Here is a 27,071-nt window from a genome sequence, read left to right as displayed (position 1 = left end):
GCTGTCTTAGAATCGCGCTAGGTAGCATGAAGTCGACTCATAACATGTCACTCGAAGTGATGTCCGGAGTGATGCCGCTAAAGCTACGTTTTGAGCTACTATCGCTTCGCCTTTTCGTCCGCTCTACAGTATCAAATCCCTTGATAATCGAGAACTTTGAAACACTGCAAGAGATAGGTTCTAAATGCAAAATCATGAAGGTCTATCATGATTTTGTTTCCTTACAGGTGCACCCTAGTACTTCTCAAAGTATAACTAGTGCCAGCTTACCAGAGTCCTGCAGTTCCATTTTAAGTGTAGATACCTCATTGAAGGAGGAAATTAAAGGTATCCCCGATAACCTTCACCGGATGACAATTCCCAGCAAATTTGTGGAGTAACATGGCCATGCTAACAGTAACCATTTTTATACTGACGGATCCTCATCAGAGCAGGGCATTGGATTTGGTGTATACAACACGTGCTCCGAAGCATTCTTTAAATTACGCCAACCATGCTCAGTATATGTAGCGGAGCTCGCCGCAATCTTTTATGCCTTATTATTGATAAGTGCATGCCCAGCGGATCAATATGTAATTTTTTCAGACAGTTTAAGAGCTATTGAAGCATTAAAATCCGTAAAGGCTGTTAAGAGCCCAGACCATTTTGTGAAAGAAATTGTAAAGGTTTTAAGCTCACTGTTTGAAAAGTCGTTTCGCATATCGTTAGTATGGTTACCTGCTCATTGTGGTATACCAGGAAATGAACAGGCAGACCATTTGGCCAAAAGGGGAGCTGCAGAAGGGTCTTTCTTTGATAGGCCTATCCTTCCTCATGAGTTCTTGCAGGCCCCACAGGCGTTTTGCATGGCACGTTGGCAAAATCTGTGGGACTCGGATGAACTCGGAAGGTTTCTGTATACTATCACTCCTCGTGTAAGCTTGAAGCCTTGGTTCCATAACACCCCTGGCGATCGTGCGTTCATTCGAATGATGTCTAGACTTAGGTCTAATCATTTCGCATTGGGTGCACATCTCCAGCGTATAAGACTGGTCGACTCCAAGGTATGTGGCTGCAGGCTTGGATTCCACGACATGGATCATTTTTTGTGGTCCTGCGTGGAATACGAGTCTGCTCGACCTGCCTTGCTGGACGCGGTCGAAAGACTGGGAAAATGTACTGATATTCCGATTCGGGATATATTAGCGGCATCGGACTGGGAATTCCTGAAGGCCATATTCGATTTCTGTAAAGAGAACGGCTTAACTGTGTGACTTTCCTTAAGCAAAATGTCTGTGAACCAACCAACATTGTTGGCAACAGCAATCTTGCATCCTATGTTATTTCCTCTTGTTTGTCTATGTGTTACATGTTGTACATCGCTTGTATGTTTGTGATGGATGAATGTATGCATGAATGTAAGAATGAATGAGTGCAATTTGTATGGCTGAGTAATCGGCATTGACGGCAGACAGAAGATCCTTGCTCGAACGATGTTCTTGCAAGGATTTACTAGATAACTGGAACGATACAGACCCCCGCCATGTCACTCGGACCACTGAAGGAAAGGACTACAACGATACCCTCGCAATGTCATTTGAGCCACTAAATGGGAATATACTCGGACCGCTTCTGATGGATGGATCCGACGAAATGCCTGGAATCCACACGATACAGACCCCCACAATGCCATTTGGAACACTGAACTGGAATAGACAATCTCGAAACCCGAATGATGTAGACCTTCGCCACGCTTATAGGACCGCAAAATCATGGACTGGATTGATTAAAACCAAACCGTCCGAGTACACCCGGGATAAGGTGCCCTTCCATGGCTCAGAGAAGGAAATGTCTCCCTGCCAATATGGATTGTAGCGCCATGAATTACATTTGTATTTTCTACTCTTAAGCAATACGGCCTTTTTGGACCGTTACTCCTGAATCAAAAAAAAAATAATAATAATTATGCATATAATGAATTAGTCTTTTTCTAGTAATATTGATTGTTTTGAGGGCACAGTTACAGTTACAGCTATATATTTGTATATGCCATGTCTATCACAAAGAATAAGGGGTGTTCCCGTGGGATAGTCGTCAATCGAATGAATTAAACCTAGAATGAACCGTCTCGAAAGCCTCAGTATAGGCTGGTATGTCCGTATAGGACGTTAAGCCAAATAGAAGAAGAAGATCACAAACAATAAAGCATGAAGGAAACAGTCAATCAGCAGCATTTAATAGCTTTTTGTAACCATTTTATTTGTTGTGTAATATGCTTTTCTCAGAATGTGTATTGAATGTTGTGAAGTTTATTTACATTTTTTCCTAAGTTCCTAAGGGGTAGGTTCCTCCACCCTTCGGTCACTTGTTGGACAATGGTCGCGGATTGGCGTACACAAATGAAATAACGTTACAAGTAAGACAGAGCTACTACACTTCCTGTTGCTACACATTCACAAGCATACCGGTAAAGCGTCGTCTAATGGTATGCAAATTGTTGTACAGGAGTATTTTCTGTGAAATATGATAATCTCATAATTACCCAGCTAACCTTGTCCACTCGAAAGGGCCCAATAGTCAACTCGTGCCCCTTTTTTCTATCCTTTTTTAAGGATAAAAATTCAACTTTCTTCGCAAAGCTGAAGAAAAATATGTGCAAGAAAAATTCTGCAGACGTTTCTTCCACAGGAGTACCTTCTGTAGATTTCCTAAGCTCGATAAACGAAATGAAATGAACCCGAAGGCTTCGCTAACAGCACTGTTGGGGTAATTTCACCGGTAGCTATGTCCCCAAAACGCTCTCTCTCACACACACACACACTCATGCACGTGCTGGATCGTACACAGGCTGGTAGGAAAATTATTGCATGAAAGTTATAATTTATGGACGACGATGGCAAATGGGCACCGGATAACAATGGGGCTGGGTCGTGGGCTTGAGCATTTCCATTGCCACCTTCCCACTACCCACTGTCGGTGGAAGCACGGGAATTTATAGGGAGAAAAAACAGTCTCAACCTAGTACAAACACCGACCTGGGGTGCTGCTATAAGTAAGATTGTGCTTCGCAAAAAGCCAACTGAGACCATGGGAACTTAGTTTGTGGCTGGTAGGTTGAGCTGGTAAGATATTCGCTGATTTTCTTTCCTTTTCTTGTTCTCGGTCGCAGCGTGAAGGGTAAACATTCTTGAATATTTATTAAACCATCGAACCCTGTGCCGCGGGTTTGACCCACGTCCTGATGTTCGTTTTTCGTTGGACATGACTAATTCTTGAATATATTGCGTCCGGCAGTTGTTTTTTTTTTGTTTCTACTACATTTTCGTCTGCTCCAAATACAGTGTTTCAGGCTGCAGAGTTTCGTAGTACAAAAGGACTACAAGACATAGGCAAATATATAGCAGCTTGTGGGGCACACAACACAACCGTGGGCTTTATTTGGCTACTTTTAGAAGCAGTCTTTCTACAACCTCGCGTTGATAGGTATATCGGAACACGACCATAATTAAATGTTACACGGATCGGAATGACCTTACCTAAACTAATGTTTGGAACCTGCTTTCCGTATCCTGCCAAGCTTTTGCGTTCCCTGTCGCTTCAAACGGGCCAGAAATAGCTCATGGAGAAAAAAAGCCGGTTCCCCATTTTTGCTTCCAAATTTACCTGGAACAGGTTTACGGTTCAGCCACAAATGGATGAAAATCGTGTCAAAAAGACATTTTGCATCGTTTGTTCCGCGTGTCAAAAGAAGCATACTAACTATCGGGAGGAAAAAAAAACACTCCGTCACGACCCATTTAGCATGGTAAGCATGGATTAGATTGCTTAATTAAACCGTTTCAACGTAGGTATGGAGACGTATGGTTGTTTACCTTTGTTCCGTAATATGGTTGATAGACATCATAGCACTCCGGGGACTCCCTTCAACAGTGCAGGAGTAAAGGTCAGTACCAGTGAAGCTATTTTTTTTATTCATCGAAAGAATGAGCCTATTTTAATGATCAATTTTCCAATTATTGAACATAGCTATAAACAATTATCGTTTGTATCAGACTTTTCCGGAACTTGCTGTGGTCTTTTGTTGCAAATTAAGTAGTATCGTATATGCCGTTTGAAATATTACATAAATTAAATTTCCTTTAACACTCCTCGTTAAGCATCACGATTGCAGGTTGCTTTTACATGACTTCCGTTTGCCACACTTCAAGCATTCCAAAGGGCATAATTATCTTTCTTTTTATACTTCTTCTGTTCGACATGAACCGTCTCATTGCACCGCAAAGGTTTGCAATTTATTAATAAACTGCCTTTTCCTTGGTGATTATCGTTTCGTGGCGGTACACGGGACAATACCGTCGAAGCGTACTAATTGCTTTTCCATTGGGCTGGGGAAAAGTAGGCAGGCTGAATGAAGTAATGCATGAGCAGAAGTAATTATTGAACATGCATGCCTGATTACTTTTAAAACTAACATGTGGACCCTCAGACTGCGAATAAATTGACCCGAAACGGATGAATTTCCTTCTGTTTATATGGCACGTTTGAAGGCACACCATACACGTGCTGGAACATAATTTTCTTTTAATCAATGGTGGGTCTTTAATTAAAATGGCATGATGCGGCCAATCGTGCATTTTCATATACAGATACTGTGAACGATTTATAATGATATTAACGATATCTTTTCGTGTACTAAAAGAGTGAGGAGGACCATTTTTTAAACCTATCATGTGTATGTACTATATTCTGTGGTAAAGACTTTCATCTCAATTCAGACTTTCCGTCATTATTTTCATTGGGAACATTTATTCACGGCTTTAAACTCCTGTCCCAATGGAGTTGAATCTTCAAGGCTACATTCCATCTTTATGGCACAGCAGGATTGAAGGAAGCGAGTTGAAAAGCCAAGATGGAAGCTGTTACGGGAAGAGGCGCTCGCAAAAGATAAACTTTGCAATGATTTAAATTAAATTAATTTTCCCATCGGAGCCCCAAAACAGTTGAGCCGTAGCAAGTGCCTCGATGACGCTTCAAGATGGTTTGTGTAGAATTGGCACAGGAAAATTGTGTCTTTTCAGTGTTCCAGCGTTATACTTGAACATACTTTCATCACGCTGTTCCATGAAGCACAGCGACAAATACCGTGCAGCAGTTACTTTATCGCATCATTTAGTTTGCTCTGAAAGTTTGACTTAGGCGGTTTTTGCAGCAGAGACGATTATTTTTTTGTTTTAACTCATTTATTCAACATTCTTATGTTTCTTTGACCAGAAAATTGAAGTACCAATTTTTAGGGCCACGTGATTCACAATTTTCAACGATTAGAGTCTTTAAATTTCTTTGAAAAGTGTAATGTTCTTCGAACGAAATTAAATTAACATTAAACCATGACAAAGAAAATTCCCTATTTCATTAATCAAGTTTTATCAATGATCGTCATTATTCAGCCCGATATATTTTTTATCATGTTTTAAAACATTTTTTAATATAACAAATATCTGTAAGTATTCCTACATCTATACAGAATTATCAAAAAAAATGCTTAATATTTAATATAATTTTATATCCGATCAGGCAAACAATATGAAACATAATTGTTTTTGAATGTAAACAAGAGCAAGACCATATAATAATGATCATCATAAATGTTCGCTATTTTGTGTCTTTTGTTATTGAAAATGTTTGTTATATAGTTGAAAGCACTATTGAGACTAGAATACAAAAACATTCGGCCGGATCACTGCTTTGCTGGAAATTAACATAAAATAACAAATGTATTAAATTATCATCTGAACATAAAATAGTATAGGAGGATGTAAAGAAAAATCATACAAACCAACAAACAGCAAACGCGATATCTCTTCGTTTTAGCGACGTAGCAAAAAAAAGGATATTTTTGTGCACTGCATTCTTACCATGCTTCTGTTTTTTTTCGCTTCACATCGAGGATTTTTGTACACGAATACACACAACGCCATATAATGCTTAATTGCATTTTAATTCCTAACACATTGCACTGTAATTACGAAACCACCCATCCTTTGCAACTTCCGCTGCAGTATGAGCAGGTGCTTTTGCTGTTTTTTACCGCTTTCTTTCACCGACGTGTTGATTCTATCGAGCGGTCTCGATCTCGCCATTGAATGAACAAACGCGATAAAAAAAGTCGATTCACAGCGGGAAAAGGGGTAGGAATTGTACTGTTTAATATGCACCTTGCAACACTTGGGTTGGCACAGTTTTATCCTTTCGCCCACCGTAGTATTGAAATTAGTATACAGTGAAGAGAAAAGGGAGAGAGAACAGGAAAGAGAGCGAGAGCCAGCGGCAGAGAGCAAGCTGGAATGGTAAGCCTGATCCAGTTGCAGCTAGAAAGCAGCAGAAGCAGCATGGCACAGATTAAAATAGCTTTACCCTAAGAAACAGCCATCCTGTTCATGTTCTCGCGTCGTTGTGTGTCGTTTACGGCTACCTCAACCCTTTTCTGCCTTCTTTACCAGGCGATTTTTTTGTCTCCGCTTAACAATTTGTCCCTGACATTCCATGGACACGACGATCGTGCAGTGGTTTCAAGCGAAAGGATATAAAAAGCAACGAGTCAGTTGTGGCTCAAAATCTAACCTCAACGGACGACAACGATGACGCTGACAACTCCCGTCGTGCAGGTGTAAATTATGCAGTTTAGATTTAATCAATTTCGTGCCTGATATCGTGGTACATGGTGCATGCAAGCAACGCTCGCACTACATTGACCGATGAGGTAGAAAGCATTCTAAATGTTTTTTTATGTGGTAGTGAATTTTAAACGTTGGTGTCGTTTTATTTTCCTATGAGACACATGGGTAGTACCGTACCATTAACGTGATCTATTGCAATATGGTCGATTCGAATTTTTCTGCTTGTTCAAAGGGTTATATTGTATGTCATACAATGTCATATGTCAGTATTGCAAACTTACAAACTGTTTGGAAAAATGTAAAGCCCGGCAATCCTAAATGTTTTTTTTAATTACGCTAAAAATAATTTAAATAGCCTGTGTTGCACTCATCACACTCCTCTTAGTAATGTTTCCCTCAAATATATTTAAAAAAGCTCATTACTTCTTGATTCTTGGAAAACACACAGCTCATACGTTTTTACCTCAAAAGCACTTAAAGCATACAACATCGAACCAAATGTAATGAAATGAACAGTTTGTTTTTAATTTTAGACCATTGTGAATAATTCATTAGTAGCAATGACGATCGCAATAAATTAAGTGCCCTTTTAATAGAACAAGTTGCTGAGGTACACACACGTATGTGTGCATGTGATGTTGAGTTTTAAATTCTAAAATCTTGGAACACTATGCATAAATGTGCTCAAAGGTATGAAATTTATGCGAACCACTGACAATCGGACAGTCTTCATTTCATAGCAAAATGACCACGTAGCATTCCAATAATGACCAATATAGTTCTAAATGAGCCGGTCTCGTAGTACAGTCGTCAACTCGTACGACTTAACAACATGCCCGTCATGGGTTCAATCCCCAAATAGACCGCGCCGCCATACGTAGGACTGACTATCCTGCTATGGGGGGGAATCAATTAGTCATTGAAAGCCAAGCCCACAAGTGGGTACAGGCAGGCCTTGACCTACATCGGTTGTTGAGCCAAAGAAGAAGAAGTTCTAAAATTATTTAGTATCAGTCATTAAAGGTCAATAGACTAAATTGGGGGATCATCTGCGTATTACATAACCTAGGCCAAGCGCTCTACAGTCAGCCATATACCGTTCAGGACGTTCAGGCCAAGCGCTCTACGGTCAGCCATATACCGTTGGTGAAAGGCTCCAACAAATTTAGCATAGTAATTAGCACTCTTTCATGTTATTAATTTTCATAATTTTAGAGTTACTTAAACTTTCCGAAGTATCAGAAATGAAAGAGTGTTGGAAATTTACTGCCTTACCTGCCATTAAATACCTGATTGCTTTAATAACGTTCTTCATTTTTTTTATAGAATAATTACTGCTTCGAATTTGATCCACATTTTTGTTCCTGGCTTGGTTACTGAATATGTTTGAACATGTTAATAACATGAACCTTATCTATATTTAGCAAGCTAATGATTAAGACTTCGTGCCATAAGCGCTCATGCATTCCCATAACTTTCTAGATACCGTAACAAGTTCAATATTGCCAAGCATGAATATTCCTTCTGGATTTTATCAGCCTGCGCGACATTTTCCTCATCATAACTAATGTTTTTTTTTTTGTATTGATGCATACATTCTAAATAAATTCTAACTTAAAAATATAATTCTATGTATTTCTTGACAGCTTACCTTTGAACAAAATGTAGCTTCTTTACTAGTGTAAAGCTCATCGAAATAAATTTGTTACAACCGATAGCTTTGACGCGGCCTTGAACAATATTTAGTTGTTCTTATCAATTTATTATATTCACGTAGTCTCAAGCTCGTTGTCAGAATCATGAATAATTATTTGTTAATTCCAACACCCGCATGTTTTTGAAGAGTTCTCTACATGGTAGTATCCAAATATTTTCTTAAAATTCATTTGTTTCCCGTCTTTTATTTGTATTAATTAAAATCAGACAAAATTTTCTCCATTATTTAATTCCTGATAGTTCTAAATTATTTCATTGCTTTAAAATTATGAAATACACTAATACCCTTTTTGAAATTACTCTGATATTTAAATTCATTAATCCGAACCACAGGTGGCCGCCGCTGTATGTATTTTTAAAGCACCACGCCTCGTACAGTAAGGGTGATGAAAATAGTTTTTTTGTTTTGATAATACAACTAAACATTAATTTCTTTAGCAATACGGCCATCTTGGACCTTTAACTTTCACAGTGTACTTTGGTTTCCGAACTAGTCTCCAAAATTCCAATTTTAATAGCATTATTAAAAGTTCGCAAAATTTCAAGATACTGTCATGAAAAAAAACATCTTGTGAATGTTTAATGATGCTGCTTATATTGCAAAATGATCCTAGAAACTGCGTAAGAAATATTCATTTTTGTAATAGTGAATATTGTTACAGAGTAATCTACCCCACCCACGTTTCTATCAAGCTGATTTTCCTTCAGCAGGAAGAACAATAAATATAAAACGAATGAATCATCACAAAGCCATGGAGACGAACGATATTTCTTCGAACATGCCTTTCTTATAACATTGTAAAAGTAGCCATGTACAAATCCTTCATTACCGGTAAAATAATAAAATCCATCTAAAAAGCATCGTATCGTAAGCATGTCCGCTTTCATCCCTAAGGATCTGCCTTTTCTATTCTTTTTTTTGCTTAAGTTTTCCATTCTCACCTTGCTTCATCTACATTTACTTCCTTTTACAATATCAAGTAAAAACAGAAAGTGGAAATTAGTTGTGCAAGGATTTCAGAAGGCACTGAGAAGAAAACTTTTCCAAAAACTGACCTTTCGCAAATGATAATCCCTTGTGGACCCCTGTACACCGTAAGGCGTACAAAGGTTGAGCAGAGACGTGGCTGAGTAGGGAAACAAAAAGTCTAGTAAGTGCAATTACAATTTCTCACTCGCACTCAACGATTTGCTGGGTTCAAGCTGAAAGGGTGGTACCGGCAAAAACCAAATCCGGTAAATGCATTAGTGTTCGATTAATTAACATAGAAATGTGTCCACCGTGAACAGCTTTTCTTACATCCTGAATGCTCATGCTTTTGTGGACGAACAAAAAACACCAAAAAGGACCGACGAATGCCATCACAACCAACGACAAAGCGAATGGCAAACCGTTAGAATCGAGTGCAAATGGAAGTAAACTTTCGAGTGGATTTATTTTCGTCCCCTTTCTGTTCGGTCGCTTAGTGCCTTACGAGACGAATTGTATAAGTTCTGGTGCAAATTATTGAATTTACCATCTAAAGACTTCGTAAACGGATGAAACTTTCTTACGCTGAGAAATGGCCATCTTCGATTTCGTTCGTGAAACAAAATCCTGAGTAATTGAGACAGTACCAAACGAACTCTGATTCTTTGCCGCTGTCACCAGCTTTTCCCAGACGTATTTGAAAGAAATTGATCCCGCTGGTGAAGCAGAATCAGTGCGGAAGTAGAAACATGGTTAGGGGTTTTGAATGGAGTAAATTCACTAATTGACGCCAAACTGCTACGGTTTTCTAAATCCAGCCGGAGTCTCGAAAGAAACTAACAGCAATGGCAATTTATTGTTTGTTGTTTTGTGATTTGTGTTTGGGTTGTGCTAAAGGCTTGAAGGCATAATGAGAAAGCTTCTTTTACGACACAGGAGAAATCAAATGCACTCATTTTCGTTAATTTAATTTGGTTTTAGAATAATTTCGATTACAGATTTCAATTCCTTGGATACCTAGTAACTTCATTATTCTTTATTCTTGAAGAATTTGAAGTTACATTTAAAGTAATGAAACAGTTCCAAAATGAAAACTTACTATAGGCGTATATAATGTATTGAGGCGTAATTTAATCTAATAATGGGGGCCTTCACGATTCTAGTTAGTTTTTTGTATGGAGTTTGACAGTTGGAGGCTGAAATCATGTAAACAATCCATACAAAACCACACAAAAAACTAGCCTGCGATTTTCAGTCTAGAAAATTTTAGCCTTAAAGCTAGAATTAGATTCGAGTACCTGCTCGAAAACACGGGTTTGTTTACATTTATCCCAAGGTGCATTAAAGAAATCAGGTGATCGAATCTGGAATCAAAGTGTATGTAGTCCAGGTGGTCTCATAGCATTTTTTATAACCAAATTTGAATATCACAGAACGAGTGAAAACTTTTGCTCCAACGAACTTTCTGGAGGCTTGACGAATACTCAAAACACTCTTACAATCTTCATTCAGAAGCAGAAGCGATAAAAATCAGCCTTCTAAATTCATACACCTTGGGATAAGCCCACTTGTATATTATATTCACTTAGATAGCTGCTCGAAAACTGCTATACAATGCAAACAGCTGACAGGCTGAAATTTCAGCCTACGAGCTTCAAATGGAAAGGACCCCAATATCGTTAAATACTTTAATTTAACAAAAAATACCTAGAAGCAATGTAATAATCTTTTACTTCTTACATTTGTTCTGAAGTTTTCCTAGCTAAAATATACATCTTAACTTATCAATTCTTAACTCAATTTGTCATGTCCATCTCATCAACCGCAGCACTAAGGTTATCAATAATTATTTCTTCAAGCAATATACTATCAATACTTTGCAGGATTGTGTTTTAGATAAGCATTCCCATTGATTTGTAAGTTCTCTTGATATGATTTATTTTCTTTTTTCAATCTAAATAAAACAATAACTCGATCTAAATAACTCATGGTTATTTGGCTTTCATTTTTGTTTTGAAAATCTCTTCAAAAAGTGAAGTTCAACACAGATGTTTCCAAATTTCTACCAAAATACCAAATTCGGTTCCACAGTAAAGCTCCACCATTTGCCATGTAACATTAAACAGTTTACATTAGTCCTAAATCACGACTCAGTTGCCCTTCCACCGTTCCGAGGAGACCGGTAAGCTTGGTCGACACGTAAGGTTGCGCAAAAACGAAAGCCATAATGTAAACATTGTCAGTGACGACGATAATGATAATGAAGGAATTTAGCTGGAACGCTCTAGCAGGAAAAAAGTGCCAGGGCAAACAGCACACCACCCAAATACGCCCGGGTATACATTTGTGCTGTTTTTACTGCAGCCGTCCGTTTCGACCCCGTACAGAAAAAGTTCTCGGATGTAAGCTTCGATGGTGGGAAAAAGATATCCCTGTCACAGAAACAACCTACGGCTGGGCTGCTCGTTCCATGGTGGGTAGGGCTACTGTTTGTCTCAGTGGAATGCTGCAAACGACGTGGCGGAAATGAATCGCTGTTGATGTTTAATTTTAGTCCAGCCCGCCCATCACACCAAATGGTTCGCACCAAACGCAACGCACAGGGATGGATGACATGTTCCGCTATGAAGAAGCCTCCCGTAGGCACATGGAAGTATGGGAAGTGCAAAAAGGGACGTTCGCTTAGTTTTGGGGGTGTTTTTTTATTTTTCACGCCTCGTTGAGACCGCCCTCCTCCGAAAGGACAGTTGTGGTGTTTTCCACCCTCATTTTTCCCCTTCCTACTCTTGTTCTGTGTTCATCCAGTATCGTTTAGATAAGGACGATCTCATTTTTCATCCATGTACTAACACTCAACCTCTGCCACTGTCGGCTGCCTTCGGTGCTTTTGAAACCTTGTAGGAAAACCAAGAGACTTTAAGCTTTACCGCTTTGCTGGTTTAGAGCAGCTGGTGTGTACTTGTTGCGGTTCGACATTTGACGGGCTGGGTCATCACGGTTTGGAAGGAGGACCTAATTAATTGTAATGCCTATTTCAACCTACCATTTGTTAGTAATCGGGTCAGATATTCGCCATTCTAGCCGCTGGCCGAGATGGCAAAGCTCTCATCCCTGACGTTAATGACCGATTGTTTGATGGTGCCTCAAAACTAAACAGAGCCGAAATTAGTCCCACCCAAAGTCAGATGTGGTAAGACTTTGTTTGATTTGGTAAAACAATGCAAACACTTGTTCTGGGCCCTGAAGCGATACAGATAAGGAGCGAGAACTAACAAGGTGTGGCACAACACATGTTATTCTAAGCGGTGGTACACCGGTGGAAACAACGATAGTAAATCAATTCATGCTTATAAGGGGAAGAGAGAAACATGCATCAGGGACAGGATCGTTTGTGAACTGTATAACATAATTTCTGTTGCATATCCATGACGTCACTCTTCGATTCCTGTGCATTACTAGGCCTGTTGTATGAAAAGCTCATAATTCCGAGCAATATTTTCAGAGCAGATGATGTTTTACGCTAATTGAAATGATCATTCAAAATTCGTTGACATTTATTAAATAATAAATTTTAATTATTTAAAATATGTACTCGTTTACAATAGTACATGCAGGCATATAAGTAAACAATTCCGTGATAAGGTTGACTTGGTAAGACTTGACTATCCAGATGCGTAGTACTCAATAAGAATCGATATGGCGGCATTACCACGTAAGTTGTTATGCCTAATAGAAGATGTGTTGGAGTCAACTAAATCACATATCCTTGGTACATTTATACGAATATTTTTGTATTATGCCATTGCTTTTACGGAAACAAGTCACGTAAGGCGCATGAACTATGTGGGTTGGAACAATAAGAGACGTACAGATCACAATTAATTCACAATCACAATCTTAATTATGAAAATATTTCCTTACATTTGCTAATACCAAAGAGACAAAATAGAAAACATTACCCTGAACAACATTACAGCAATATTTTTGTAACATGAAATCAAGTACAATATTACCACTTCGCAGTAGAAGCAGAAGAAGACATGGCAAAAACAAACCTATTGCATATTAAAAACTCATCACGTTTTATTCAAATTGCACATTTGTTCAAATTTGCACAAAAAACACGTCTGTGTCTTCATACAATATCAGCAATAATGCTCCTGAGATTCTTGACAACTCAATAAAGATATCGTTCAGTGTCACACAACATCATCGAGAATGACCTTTGGGACATTTGCATCCCATGTTGCTCACTTCTATACGAAGCGTCGTTCAGTACATAGCGAACATACGCATCCTCCTAGTCATAGCCGAAACAAAGCTATCAAAAAACGGGCATAGTTGATCGCAATTCTATGCTTGCAATCGAACAGCAAACTCTTAACTGAACACGTTTGTTCTTTTCTTTGTTTTGTAGTGCCAACGGCCACAATAATCGGTGGACCAGATCTGCATGTGGACAAGGGCAGCACCATCAACCTTACCTGCGCGGTCAAGTACAGTCCGGAGCCGCCAGCGTACATCTTCTGGTATCATCATGACGAGGTGATCAGCTACGATTCGAGCCGTGGAGGTGTTTCGGTCATCACGGAGAAAGGTGACGTCACCACCTCGCACCTGCTGATCCAGAATGCTGATCTGGACGATTCGGGCAAGTACTCCTGCTCACCGTCCAACGCAGACGTGGCCAGCGTGCGTGTGCACGTCCTCAACGGTAAGTGTAACCATGAAGCTGGTGCTACCGAATAGGCACCTGACCAGTGCACGAGTGAGAACGAGCTCAGTTCGCATAGAAAGGTGTGAGAGGAAACATGTGCCTTTCCGCATCGCGCTTTGTTCCCCTGTTGAGTGTAGTGTAGGGAAAATAACACAAACCACACGTCACTTCTATTAACGCTGATATCAGTTCGCGCGGTCGTTTCAGGTGAACATCCGGAGGCGATGCAGACTGGTGGCGCCACGGCAGTCGTTTCGTCGGACGCTCTCTTGTTACTACCACTGATCCTGCTCGCACTACTGCTCCTCACGATATCTCCATCAGCATCGATGAGCGTCGTTTCGCCGATTCCCAGTAGAAAACTCGACCGACAACCGACCTCAAGCGAACGAAACCTATCGGTGACGTTGGCTTCATTCACCACCGGTGGGTGGAGTAGAGACCAGGCGCTTCTTCAGCATGGGGTAGCTTCAAATATTCACCACCACATTACCGTCACTGTCTGCATCGACGAACGGACGTCCGTACGGTGTGATTCTACGAGATGATAAACCCCCCATAGATTTGGAACCGAGAGCAGTAGTGTCTGGCACCGAAACCAGGACAGGGGGTCATAGTTTTTTGTTTTTGTTTTTGGCTTTCGTTACCATAGATAACTTTACCTTTTCTCCACTACTCTGAATGCTAGAGAAGCAGCAATCGTAGTTTTGCCATGGGAGGGTACGTTCATAAATCCGTTCCATGTCTCGGGAGACATCGGGAGCGTAAGTGTTTGTGAGAGGATGCGATTTTCTCGCTGTCTATTGTGACAGGTACTAGGTGAAATGGTAGTATAGCATCAAGCACATATACTTTGGAATCGGTTGAAAACAGAAGCAGAACATAAAGCTTGTTGATAGACATGTGGTTTTATTGCAGTTGTTGGTTGAAATTAATTTGATTTGTCTCATTGTTTTCAAATTGATTGGCATATGCTATGTTTTGATATTTTTTTCTCGACCGAACATCGTATATTATTTTACTTTTAATGAATCTTCATTTTTATTTATTTTGCTGCAAAAGAAGAGTTTTGTTTGCTCTATATAAACCACAGTCCCCCTGAAACAACCGAATACGAACGGTACAAATTTAACACGTGCCCATGTTGACTTAGAACCATCGAAATGTTATTATGCCACAAAATACGTGAAGGATATTTGTTTACGTTTAATGATCGTTTTTATATTGTTGTTCACAGGCACGAATAAAACCTATAGGAAAAATATTTTTTTGTCCGTACTTACACTTTGAAACAATTAAAAAAACGAGATCGTTATCTTTCATCTCACCAATGCGAATGTTTTACTATAATTTTTGTTTTCAGCATTTAGATAAATCAATCAAATTGATGATAGAATAAGTAAAAAACTGCAAAATTGGTAGCACTAGGATGACTGAGGAAAAGCAACTTTACACTCACAATATCTTGTACATTTAAGAATATGAAAAAAAAAAACATACAATCCTAAGGCTCATACACTCAACAAAACGTAACAACCACATTAAACTGCAAAATAGAAAACCCCTAATCACTACACAACTATTTCTACACCCGGTACATAACAAAAATACACACACAAACAAAAACGACAGCAACACTCAACAACAAAATGTCATTAAAAAAAAAAACATAAAAAAAAAACAAGTTGAATGATGACAAGCGAGATTTTAATCGTGGTGTAGTTTTTGATGCATAAAAAAATCTATATAACACAATTTCATGCAGGCAAATTTGGATTGGTCAAGTTGTAAAGTTTGCGGTAGAGTATGAAAACATTTGTGTGTGGCAATTAGTACTGAATGAGCTTAATTTTCCTCTTTCGTTCATTCATCTTACCAACAGAGCTGTACTGTACATAATACTATACGATTAGAATCTTTAATCACTTCACTATTGTTCCGAAAAAGCACACACACACACAGAACAAGCAACGAAACATTTTGATGAAACGTAAAATGGGAAGCAATATGAATGAATGCGTTCGAATAGAAAAAGACAAATTTTGCGAATGTATTTGCAAAAAGCATAAATGAAAGTTGTTACTAGTCTTTGCGTGCAGCAAAGATTTAAAAACAAATCACAATCATCGGAGGAAATTAAATGGAAATCGTTTAAAATAGATCTAATGTTTGATTGCCAACCCCTAGGACAATGCCTTTTTTCAGATAATTTAAAATTCTGTGGCTTTTCCTGTTCCACACACCAACTGCCAGATAAGCCCGATTGCCAAGATTCCAAGAAAATTAATTATTTAAAAAGGATATGTGAATCAACACACCACCCGCAACGAAGTTTATTACATTTGGTTCGACTAATTAACTCATCATGATCAACAAAAAAAAATCTTCACTGAGCGAAATCAATTGCGAAACAATTTGTTCATAATCAGCCCATTTATGGAAACCCATTATAATGCCATTGGCAGATCCCTGGCACGCTTCCAACCTTTCTTCCCACGCGAGGACCATTCTACCACCCCGATCAGAAAGCGAGCATGATATAACGTTGGCACACAGTTTCAGTTAACTGCTGTCGGGGTGTTTGTTTTTTTCCAGATAATGGGTGCGGTTTTACTTATCTTTCGCTCTTTTTTTATAATGTCGTGCAATAGCAGCGCTTATCGGGTAACCATTTCGACATCAGCTGGATCAGTGCCGTAACTACCACAAACCAAAATCGCTTCTCAGTGGGCTTTCCACCACACGCACTTCAAACCGTACGAAGTGTGTGTGTGCGTGTGAGTGGTTGTGTGCAGGCTTTTCAGTAAGAGTTTGTGGTTACGAAATCGAGCAGAAATGAAGGCAGAGAAATAAAAATGATCCCACCGTCTCGAAAGAAGGATTTTTCCTGTGTGTGTGCTTGGTGTTCGGTTTAACAATCGTCGGGATGCGGTTCGGCGGAAGTGAAATGGTATAAAAGCGAAAGAGAAGGGATGGAAAACAATTTCCGAAAAGCGTGCACCACGACGCTCTACACGCAATCGCCACACGAGACACGCCTGGGACGCCTTTCAATATCATTAAAAAAATATTGATGCATAAATAATTGATTCGGTTTTTCACTTCTCTGGTCTGCGTGTGGCTTTGGCCACTCGGCTTCAAACGTTGACCAAAGGCGGGCTTTACTTCCGGCTCAAGCCAGTTTTTTCACATCACGTTCGTTGCGTTCGTTTCTGTTCTGTGCGAGATTTTATACCTTCTTCTACGCTTCGTATCACTTACAGACGAAAGCTCCTCCAATAACGATTCAAATCAAGTCTCACCGAAACGAAATACCGAAAAATCCGAAGCTAAGCAAAGCCTAAGCTACGTGTGTGCCCACTGGCAACACGGATCCTTCTGAATCATTCAACAGTAAAAGCCACCCTTAACCGACACCTTGTAGGTGTTGGGAGAAAAATGTAACCCTGTAGCTCAAATGGCACGTTTTCTTTAGCGGAAGCGTTTCCCCACGGGATAGCACGGCGTACTTGTGCAAACGAACGAGCACAAATCATTTCACTCCCGATCTTTCCGCCCTGCGCCTAATTCGCAAAGCTTTCGCAGTCAAAACAAAACACAAGCTAAGAATAAATTGAGTAACTTTGCAACTTTTGGCAGCCGGTGAAATGGAATGATGCGAATATTCGCAAATGATTCTTCAACTAGGATCGCTGTTGAATGCGGACTCGGAACCGGGAGGGGAGTGGAGGATGCTTCATGGGAAATTGATAAGATTGCTTTTATTGCACAAAAGTGACGATCGCAGAAAGGTAGGGCTGGAAAGCTTCGATCGAAATCCAGATGCCACCAACCTTATCCGTGCACAGTGATGAAGAAGAACTTAATTGGTGTTTTTGAACTTTCGGGAAATTGGTAGGAAAGTTGAGGTTTATAATTGAAACCATACAGCAGAGAAGGCAATCACAACCGCAAGCCTGGCACGGTGGTTCGAGGAAAAGTTTAATTTTCATACTGTCGCGGTTTAGCTAATGAAGAGTTGATGAAACGTGCAGCATAAAGATTGAAAGGAAATTCAGAGACGGATGTAGATAAAAGTGTATAAAGTTAGTATAATACAGGAGGTTCAAACACTGGCATGAATTCCGCTCTAAAAATACACACACACACACTTAATTTACAGTCAATCAGCAAGCATAAAGATTGAAGTTGGAGGATAAATATCCATTTTTCGTTGAATGATGGGAAATATTGACGTTACCAAAATGTGTACATATTACAGTTGGAAGTGAAAGTTAAATAAATCCAATGCATACCTACGAAAAAACCGTAATAATGTATGATTTTTTGTAATCAAGCAAAGTTATGAAGAACAGAAACATAATAAACCCGAAAAACAATTCTTGAATCTTGAATTAAGTGCATAACTGAATGAGAGAGCTAATCCAAAACCATTCCAATGGGAAGAATCGAATGCGGAAATAAAAAATCATTCGAAACATTTGTAAATATCACTATGTAAACTACTTCTTGAGTAAAACATTAACATACCGACTAAAAACACCCGCAGCGGCTCGCACAGTATAAAATCACATCAGTTACAAACATAAGAAAATGAATAGCGAAACAGCAAAACTTGACGTACAAGAGCAGTTGTGTATTTGCGATCAAAAGTGGAGACAAAAAATAATTTTGAACCCGTTCCAAAGGATTGAGGTTTAAATGCTGTGAACCTGACAAAGAACGCGCGAAAGTGTGAGTGAGAAGGATAGGGCAAACCCTGCAAGAGGGAGGCAAAAAGCAGAATGTACTGTAAAGCGAACAAGTGGCAGACAAGTAGATTGTGAAGTGGTTTGAAGAATGATTAATAAATATAGCATCTGAGTTGATTATAAAACTATAGACCATCATCTCGTTCTTCAATGTTTTACTCATGTTTCGAGTTTTGATTTTTTTTTTTTTCGTTTCTCACCATCTTTTCCAGATTTAGTAATGCAAGACCGAAAGGATGGAATATTCACGATCAAAAAGACAGCACGCCTCGACGAGGGTCTATCTAGTGCACTTAGCCTTTGCCCCGAGCACAATTTGCGGGAAAAATTATGAACTGCTTCAAGCTGTTGAGATTCTTTCCCCCTTTTTGCGATTCAATTTTCGCATTTCATGTGCCACCAACGCTCCTACCCCAAACACAGCGACGGTTATTAAAATGGAAAGAATTTTATTGACCAAAGAAACAGACATGCTACACACACTGGGGATTTGTCCTCGAACGGTTTGCTGGATGGGTCGGTCTTTAGCAATAGGGTATGAAACGATTTTCCGCCATATCAGTGCCCGAGCTGAACTGTTCCCTGTCATTGTACGCTAAGGATGCGTATAAAAACATGATATTTATGATTCGTTTTGTGTCGTTTTCCCCCAAACAAAACTGAAAAAGATGTTCTGATTGTTTCGCATAGCAAGTATTTAAATTATTTCAATTTACTGTGTTCCGTTTGTGTGAGTGCCGTTTAAATGCGTGTAATTTGCGTGTAATGCGACCAAGAGGAAAATTGTTTGAAGTTTATGAACAAACTATAGCGTTGTAACATTAATTATATCGTCTAAGCATCATTCCTTAATAGTTCATTTTAATTTCTTGAGATCGCTTTCTTAAGTCACACTTCAAATTATGTAATGATGAATGATTCATTGAAGATTTGTAAGAAGAATCTAATTATAAAAAACCATCTTTTAAAATCCTATGGAACGCCCAAACCACTCAATTCATCATTTGTAGCTTGACTTTTTTTCTTCACAAGATTTGTTTTTGGAGTCCGCTCAGAAGAAGGTTTTAAGTCCTTTTGTTTTTTTTTTGTTACATTTGACTTTGTTTAGTATAACCACATATTAATAGTCAACAAAAAGTGTGACAACAGATGAGTAATCATTAATTTTCTTAGCTTTCCGAAAAGCTTTGGAAGTCAGATTCATTACAGCTTTTTAAAGGATTAATTTAATACCACTACTATAGGAACGCAACACCTATAGTAGTACTGAGAAAAATGCTGGTCATTATTGCTGGTGCTGTGTAGCACATATCAGAATATTGAAAACACAGTATATTAAAGCATACTCCTCAAAAGCGCTCAAACATCAAAATCATCATACCGCAAATAATTGCTCCATCAATGTTAACTCATACTTGTTACGATGTCTGGTATTTGATACTGATATTGCTTTGAAGGAGGATAAAATATTTTATTTCACAAATGACAAGTTGTGTAAGCGTGCCAGACTCCAGTGGGCTAGCCATGTTAGAGGCGTATTCGTGGTAGGTGTAGGTGGTAGGATGCTATGGCAACGTACGGGAAAACGGAGTGACAGACAAAGGTTCGAGGCTCTGAGTGATTACAGAAACTCCTGTAGCAAGCCAAAGCCGTAAAGGGTTTAACTGTCATTTTGTTTATTTTATTTTATGAAACGAACCAATTTTATGAAACGAACCCTCTGGAGAACATATTTGCAATATTGTAAGTACTAGTTTCGCGTGTTGAGTAAAGTATTTGCAGCGCCAAATAAGCAAGTAAGTATACTTACACGTAAAATAGGATGACAAATAACATATATCACAGGGTTTGTCCAATCATGGTCTTGGTTCCAATTCCCTTCAAATAAAGTTGATTTCCTATAATCAAATGTTCTATCGCATGTTTCAATAAAATGCAACTGATTACGACCGAACCCGTTTTACATCGTTCCTTACAAATTTCATATGATATTGAATCATTGATTAAATGTTTATAAGTACACCATGAAGTGATGGGCAAAACGGCTCCAATGCTGGATCCGACCAACTCCAGATAATTTCGGAGCCGACTCCGGAGCTAGCTCCGCATCAACGGCTCCGCACCCACAGCTCCAGAGCCGGTTTTCACACAGTGCAGCAAAACAATTCCTTTTCAATCAAGTTTGAAACGGAAAAACTCGTGGAAAATGCAGCAGATACTAAAGTTCAAGGGTGGTCCAGTGGTATATTTGGCTTATATTTGGCTTAAAAACTTGTAACCAATGCGTTGATTTATTTAGCATAAGATTGATATCTCTCTATTAAGTATGTCTCTTGAAGATAAACCATAGAAAGATTTCACTGTATTTCTTATTTCTTGAATTATTTCATTTCATTTAATTTTTACATAATTTAATATCTGCCATCATGGCTAAATAACGAATATTGAAATCTCATATATAACAAAAGAGTCTTAATAATAAACTAAACTAACGTCTAACCTAAATGTAAACTGAATCGAGTTCTTCATACACAAGGCTTATCTTGCTACCCATATAGATAAATAAATAACTCGAACAAACGTATATGATGCATGCGTATATGATGTAAGTGCATCGTTAGACATCTAAAACAAACAAGACTCGAACCTGTCTAGTTCCATACATTTTTCATGTTCGGTGTCTTTTTGGATTGGTGCCAGAGCGCTGGCTAACTGACAGGCAAGCCAGCCAGCCTTGAGTAGCTAAGGCATGTCTATAACAACTACAGTTGTTGCGCCACATAAGAAGAAACGATGCTTAGGGATATATCAACATTTTTAATTGTTTTTGTATTTTTTTGATTGAATAATCTTTTTTTTATAAAATAAAAGGAAACATTTATTCTGACCCGTGACAAAACGAGTAAGGCAGCTAGTAAAAAATAATAAAACAAGTCAAAAGAAAATGTAGTACCTGAGCTAAGCTAGGCTATTTGATAAGAAAATCATGATTATGCTAGTTTTTTTTTGTATTGCTACACAAACGCGCTTTCTGAAAAAGGTCAAATAATGGGGTCCAACTTTTAAGCCAGCATAACAATACCCTACGATTAACATATCGTTGAAACTTTAGCTCCATAGAAAAACAGCACTTCAACCATTCTTCATTCGCCTTCCAAAACCTTCAATCCCACAGGCTCCCGAAGGAACAACCGCCTTTAGAGTTTGATTGAGAACAGATTTATTGCTCCACGTATGCTCGACCCTATTGGAAGCCTATTCATTCTTCGAAATCTGCTCATTGATTTTGATTTAGGGGACATATTTATTTTTTTGCCCTGCTATGTCAGCAAAGCTCTCTTTCTGTTCAATTCGTCCTTCAACTTTTTCTATCTTTTTGAAGAATGATATAAAAGTTTCTCGATTTTGATCTTTCCAAACTGATGGATAGCAAAAACGAACCAAACAAATCGTAATGACAAATTCTTCTCTTCGGACAACTGCAAAACCGATGAACGAAAGCAGAAAATCAATCTTATATACGACGTCCTAGCAGAAGAGTTGAAGCGGAATGAAATCATAATCCGGCTCAGCTCTTCCAACTATCCAATCTTGATTTTTTGTTGCATCGGTATGCCTGATCCGGGTTAAAAGCAATTCAGTGGGATAGTGAACTACTATGCCCGGTAAAAGGAAGGCATTAAGTGTGCGTTTCGACAAACCCCTAGTAACGATTGGTGAAAATTGGAAAGATAAGCCTGGATTTATTGCTCTTACTACAATGGTGATTATTGCACTCTTACTACAATGGTGATTAATTCAACCAATAATATAGAAGCTCAATTACGATAAACCGAGTAACAGATTACACTGACCGAAGCACATCATGAAGTTATTTCACAGCTTTGTTTGAGCCTAAGTAGAGTTGCTTTTTCCGTAAAACTTGAACTATGACTACAAAACCGTCTTAAACTTCACCAATCTAATGTCAAACGCTGACTCATTATATTTTCTAACATAATGATACACTTAAACGAGCATTTCGCATCTACTTATTTTACTGTTGCGTACTTATAGCATTGCAGCTCTGCACCTGAATACATTTCAGAGTCATGAAATTTTACCAATTTTAAATTTATTAAGAAGACATGATATGGACCCCGTATGTGCAAACTGTATTAAAAGCAGGAGGGTACAAACATTGATGAACACTAAACAGTGTTAACCTCACTGCGACTTCGTTTGATATCATTTATAGAAAAAAACCAAAAATAGAAAATAGAAAACTTCCTGTATCTTTGACGATCTTTGAAGTGATTTTAAGGATTTTGCGAAGGGAAGTAAATTTTTTCTTGCCCAACATTGAATGTTCTGGGTTTGTTCGTATGTAAAGATTCGCAGATATACCTCTTTATATAGGGTTTACCAATCCAAAAAATAACTTTCCACTTAACAATCTTTTTCAATAGACTCCGCTCTCTACCACTTGATCACACGTCAGATGGTGTAAGCTACTCTGTCCAATTTAATAACACATTTGTCATCTTGAATTGCACATATTCCATAATCAGCACGGTTTGTTTTGACACTACCAGCTCACAAGTGAGTTGAACGGACGAAACGTACGATCCTTTGTCCAATGAGAACTGACTTGCTGTATATTTTGCGAGCTTTATTTATATGAACAATGTTGAATTTTCGTGCTCATTTGACAACCAGATGTTTAAATCGATAACTTTTGCTTTAGAACGTTACACGCAGCAAACGAATGTTTGACAAATGCTTTAATTTCCACGTGGGTTTTTACATTGTTATCGTATTTATGGTTTGGGTGCGGTTTTTACTTAAGTATAGTTTAAAACATGGACGTACCAACGGCTTCGAAGCCAGTTTCCCACCCACGGCTCTGGGTAAAACACGGAAACGTGTTTGTTTCTGGATTTTACTTTATATGTTAGTTTATGAAATGTTTATGCATTCTCAGCTGTATGGCATTGCCAATTGAAATTTTCTTCAAGTTTGGAAAGCTACTCGATGTGATAGGGGAAGGTAGGTAAAGACGGACACGTTAAGGGAAATCTAGGGATATATGAGTGCAACGACCATGAAAATGTGCATATATTATCTTACACTCATGTTTTATCAGAAAATGTGGTGAAACTTTTAAGTTTCCATCCATTTTTGCGTTTTTTTATGAATGAAAAACATGATTTTTTTCGTGCGGTTTTGAAATGTTCGGATAAAACGGACTATTATGGAAAAGATGGACACCTTGAAGAGTAAGATGGACACCTGTAGAAAACGTTGGAAAGTGAAGAGTTTTACAGTATTTTAACAAATTATATCGCTTTCCACGTCCTGGTACGTTTATAAACCAATTCTTGGCCTATTGCAACGACGGTTCATTCAGCCGTGGTTTAAGGAATTGTAAGCACCGCTTCTAATATATCGTAGAATGCAGCATCTAAAGCATTATTGAAATATTGCGCACTTACAGCTGACGTTGCTCCAGTTTACAGCAGAACAGGCTAGAACTTCCTTTAAGGAAATTTCTCCGCGAAAAGACCACGACCCCAGTATTTTTTGAGGAACTCGTTAATAGTTAAAGCCATTTTCCACCGTGTCAAAATTCAACATTTGATATTTGTAATCCCACAGAATTTCTCATCTATTCCCGAACGATGTCGTATCAATGCCTCATCTTTTTATTGCTTAAAGTTGCACATGATTGAAAATTTATTTTGTTCGTGGATTTAAACAATTTTGCATATATTATGCCAAAAATGTTCTCAAGTGTGTTGTTTAATTTAATGTTAGGATGCTGCATTGTTGATTTTTTGAAAAATTACCATTTTGATGCATTTATAAGAAGTGTCCATCTTACCCGCAGTGTCCGTCTTTACCTAACTTCCCCTATAGAATTCGCCAAATGAATATATATCATTTAGAGACAACAAAGTTTTTAGTAAAAGTAAGATTTAGCAAGCGATCTGTCTGAATCGAACAAGGCACAGGACTCGAACAAAAGAGAAAAGTAATTTGAAGACAGGCGGTCAGACACTTTCAAATAAACGAGACAATCATCTTCTCAAACAGACCAATTTGTTTTTGTCTGTGAAGTACGATTCCTACCTATGATGTGGGCACCTTGACTTTAGAGGGCTTCAAAATTCTGCAATACAAATTCTAGACATTTGTAATGATGTTTCTATATAAAATTGTGTGTAAACTATTATATTTTTTTCTTCGGCTATTATTTATTTATTGTATCAGGACTGCTGGATGCACAGATTCTGCAATGTACGTTTTCTATAACATATTCTATAACAATAACATATTGTGTGTTACAATCATAATGTTAAATCCTATTTTATTAATTACAACAACATTACAACATTTGACAACAATCAATGTGGTATATTAAATGTTTGCCGTAATTATCATTAATTGAAGCAGGCATGTCTGCTCAACCATTTTTTATAAAGATATTTTTTTATTATAAAACAACTTACAGACTAGATAACATATAAAATTAGGATAGAATGAATGACAAACAGGTTACAAAAAACATTTAAGGATTTATAAATCAATCGCAGCATTATTGTTGCCAATGATTTGGATAACATAGTTCGCAAACAAACGAAGGATAGGGAGCCGCTTGCTTGATATGAATGATAGGGATAAACCGGGTACAATTTTCTGTGTATATTTCCATAGCTTTTAATAATCTGGGAACCCGTAAAGGGAAGAAGACTAAAGTACATAAAAAAACAACTAAACAGCAAAAATAAAAAGCTGGAGATTGATAAAAATGTCTTTAATGCAATAATTCAATAAAATACTAACGGCTACACGAACATGTTTCAGTTTTAATTACATGTGCTCTACACGACCTTCCGACACATGCGTACACACAGCTATGTTTAGAACTTTCAACAATATATTTCACTTTGCGCTGAAAAACCAGACAGCAGTTCACCTCTCCCGCTTGCTTTGGCCGTAAAATGTTTAACAAAAACACAAGTTTGGCTATTGCTAGAGTCTACAAGCACCACCAGTATGATGCGAGCTTTGCCAGCGTTAACACCAGGCACCCGGAAGCTCAAGTGGAATCAAAACATCAACCGCTCGTTTCAAAATCTGGTCAACCGCGCGTGAGGGTGTGTGGTTGACCCTCTTTTCAGAGGGCAACTGATCCAATCGTGCAGGTTAGAAATAATGCAGCTCTGATTTTTCACCAGCATTCTCGCAACGGAACGGTATGGTTTCAAGCTCTATTCAAACACCGGAAACAGGCATCGCGTAAAACATGCAAACCATATATCCCTGACTGTATAACCGTTATCCTTCAATGCGCTACGAAAACACGTTTTTGCAGCGGTTTTGTGCATGCAATATGTCTGCCAACTCGTATCGGAGAGGCTTTGAAGTTGGTGTACATTTAATTAGGACAGGTCGTACGTTGTAGCTAACGGAAAATGTTAAAACATCATCGACAGTAGCAGTGTGAAGTGGTTTATAATTCAAAATTGCAACAAATTTGCTTCACAACTATAGAGACTGACAGAATCTAGAAAAGTTATAGACTTATGGCTTTGTATGGATATGGATTTTGTATTTTCTTTGCCAAATCCAATTTAAATTTTTAGATTAATCTTAAAAATATTATAGTTCCTTCTAAAAAGATATCGAAGTCAAAAACAAGAAATTTTATTAAAAATATGTTTCTATTTACTTTCTCATAAAAACATAACCTTCAAGAAGCCAATATTGAATTATAAATCCCTATCTCCATAACACAACATTTGGAAAAAATAATTTTAATTGATTTCATGCAACATTCGACCACTTTGAGGATGAAAACTCATAAAAGTTCTTATCCTTGGTAACCGATGTATGCTCACCGTTTTCGTTTTTCTGCTGCTGTTTTTGGGTCGGTTTTACACATGCTTTATGCCATGAGTTTCAAAATATATGTGAAGGTAGAAAGCAAAAGTTGAACCAATTAAGGGGATATGGTTTATCACGCTACAATCCAAAACTGCTCGAATTGGGAAGCGAATCAAATTATGAATGATTTTATCGTTGAATGACTTTTTTGAAAATATCGTTGAAATTTGAACGATTTTACCCTAGCGAAAAGGGAAACACTCTCTTGGGTACGTGTTGTTATGTGGTGTATTTGGACCGTACTATCGTTGACTTTCCAAAAAGCTTTAAAATCACTTAAAATCGAAAACTGCTGGAAACAAACAACAACAATCAAACATCGCAATAAAAAA

General features: G+C 38.2%; 1 protein-coding gene across 2 annotated transcripts in view; it reads left to right on the top strand.

Annotated features, from left to right (window-relative positions):
* Nucleotides 1–18,940, top strand: part of LOC120959844 (hemicentin-2-like) — a 127,271-nt gene extending 108,331 nt beyond the window's left edge. The window contains exons 4-5 of one of the 2 annotated variants that reach the window (XM_040383534.2): nt 13,760–14,056; nt 14,267–18,940. In XM_040383534.2, the coding sequence (XP_040239468.2) occupies nt 13,760–14,056; nt 14,267–14,607 (638 nt within the window). In that variant the 3' untranslated portion in view covers nt 14,608–18,940. Of the gene's footprint in view, nt 1–13,759; nt 14,057–14,248 lie in introns of both variants that reach the window. The other variant, XM_049610183.1, reaches the window with a different exon arrangement.
* The last annotated feature ends 8,131 nt before the right edge of the window (nt 18,941–27,071 follow it).

This window comes from Anopheles coluzzii, chromosome 3 (genome assembly GCF_943734685.1).
Source record: "Anopheles coluzzii chromosome 3, AcolN3, whole genome shotgun sequence".
NCBI classification, from domain to species: domain Eukaryota; kingdom Metazoa; phylum Arthropoda; class Insecta; order Diptera; family Culicidae; genus Anopheles; species Anopheles coluzzii.
Note: the sequence above shows the minus strand (reverse complement) of the source record. Positions and strands in the feature narration are given on the sequence as shown.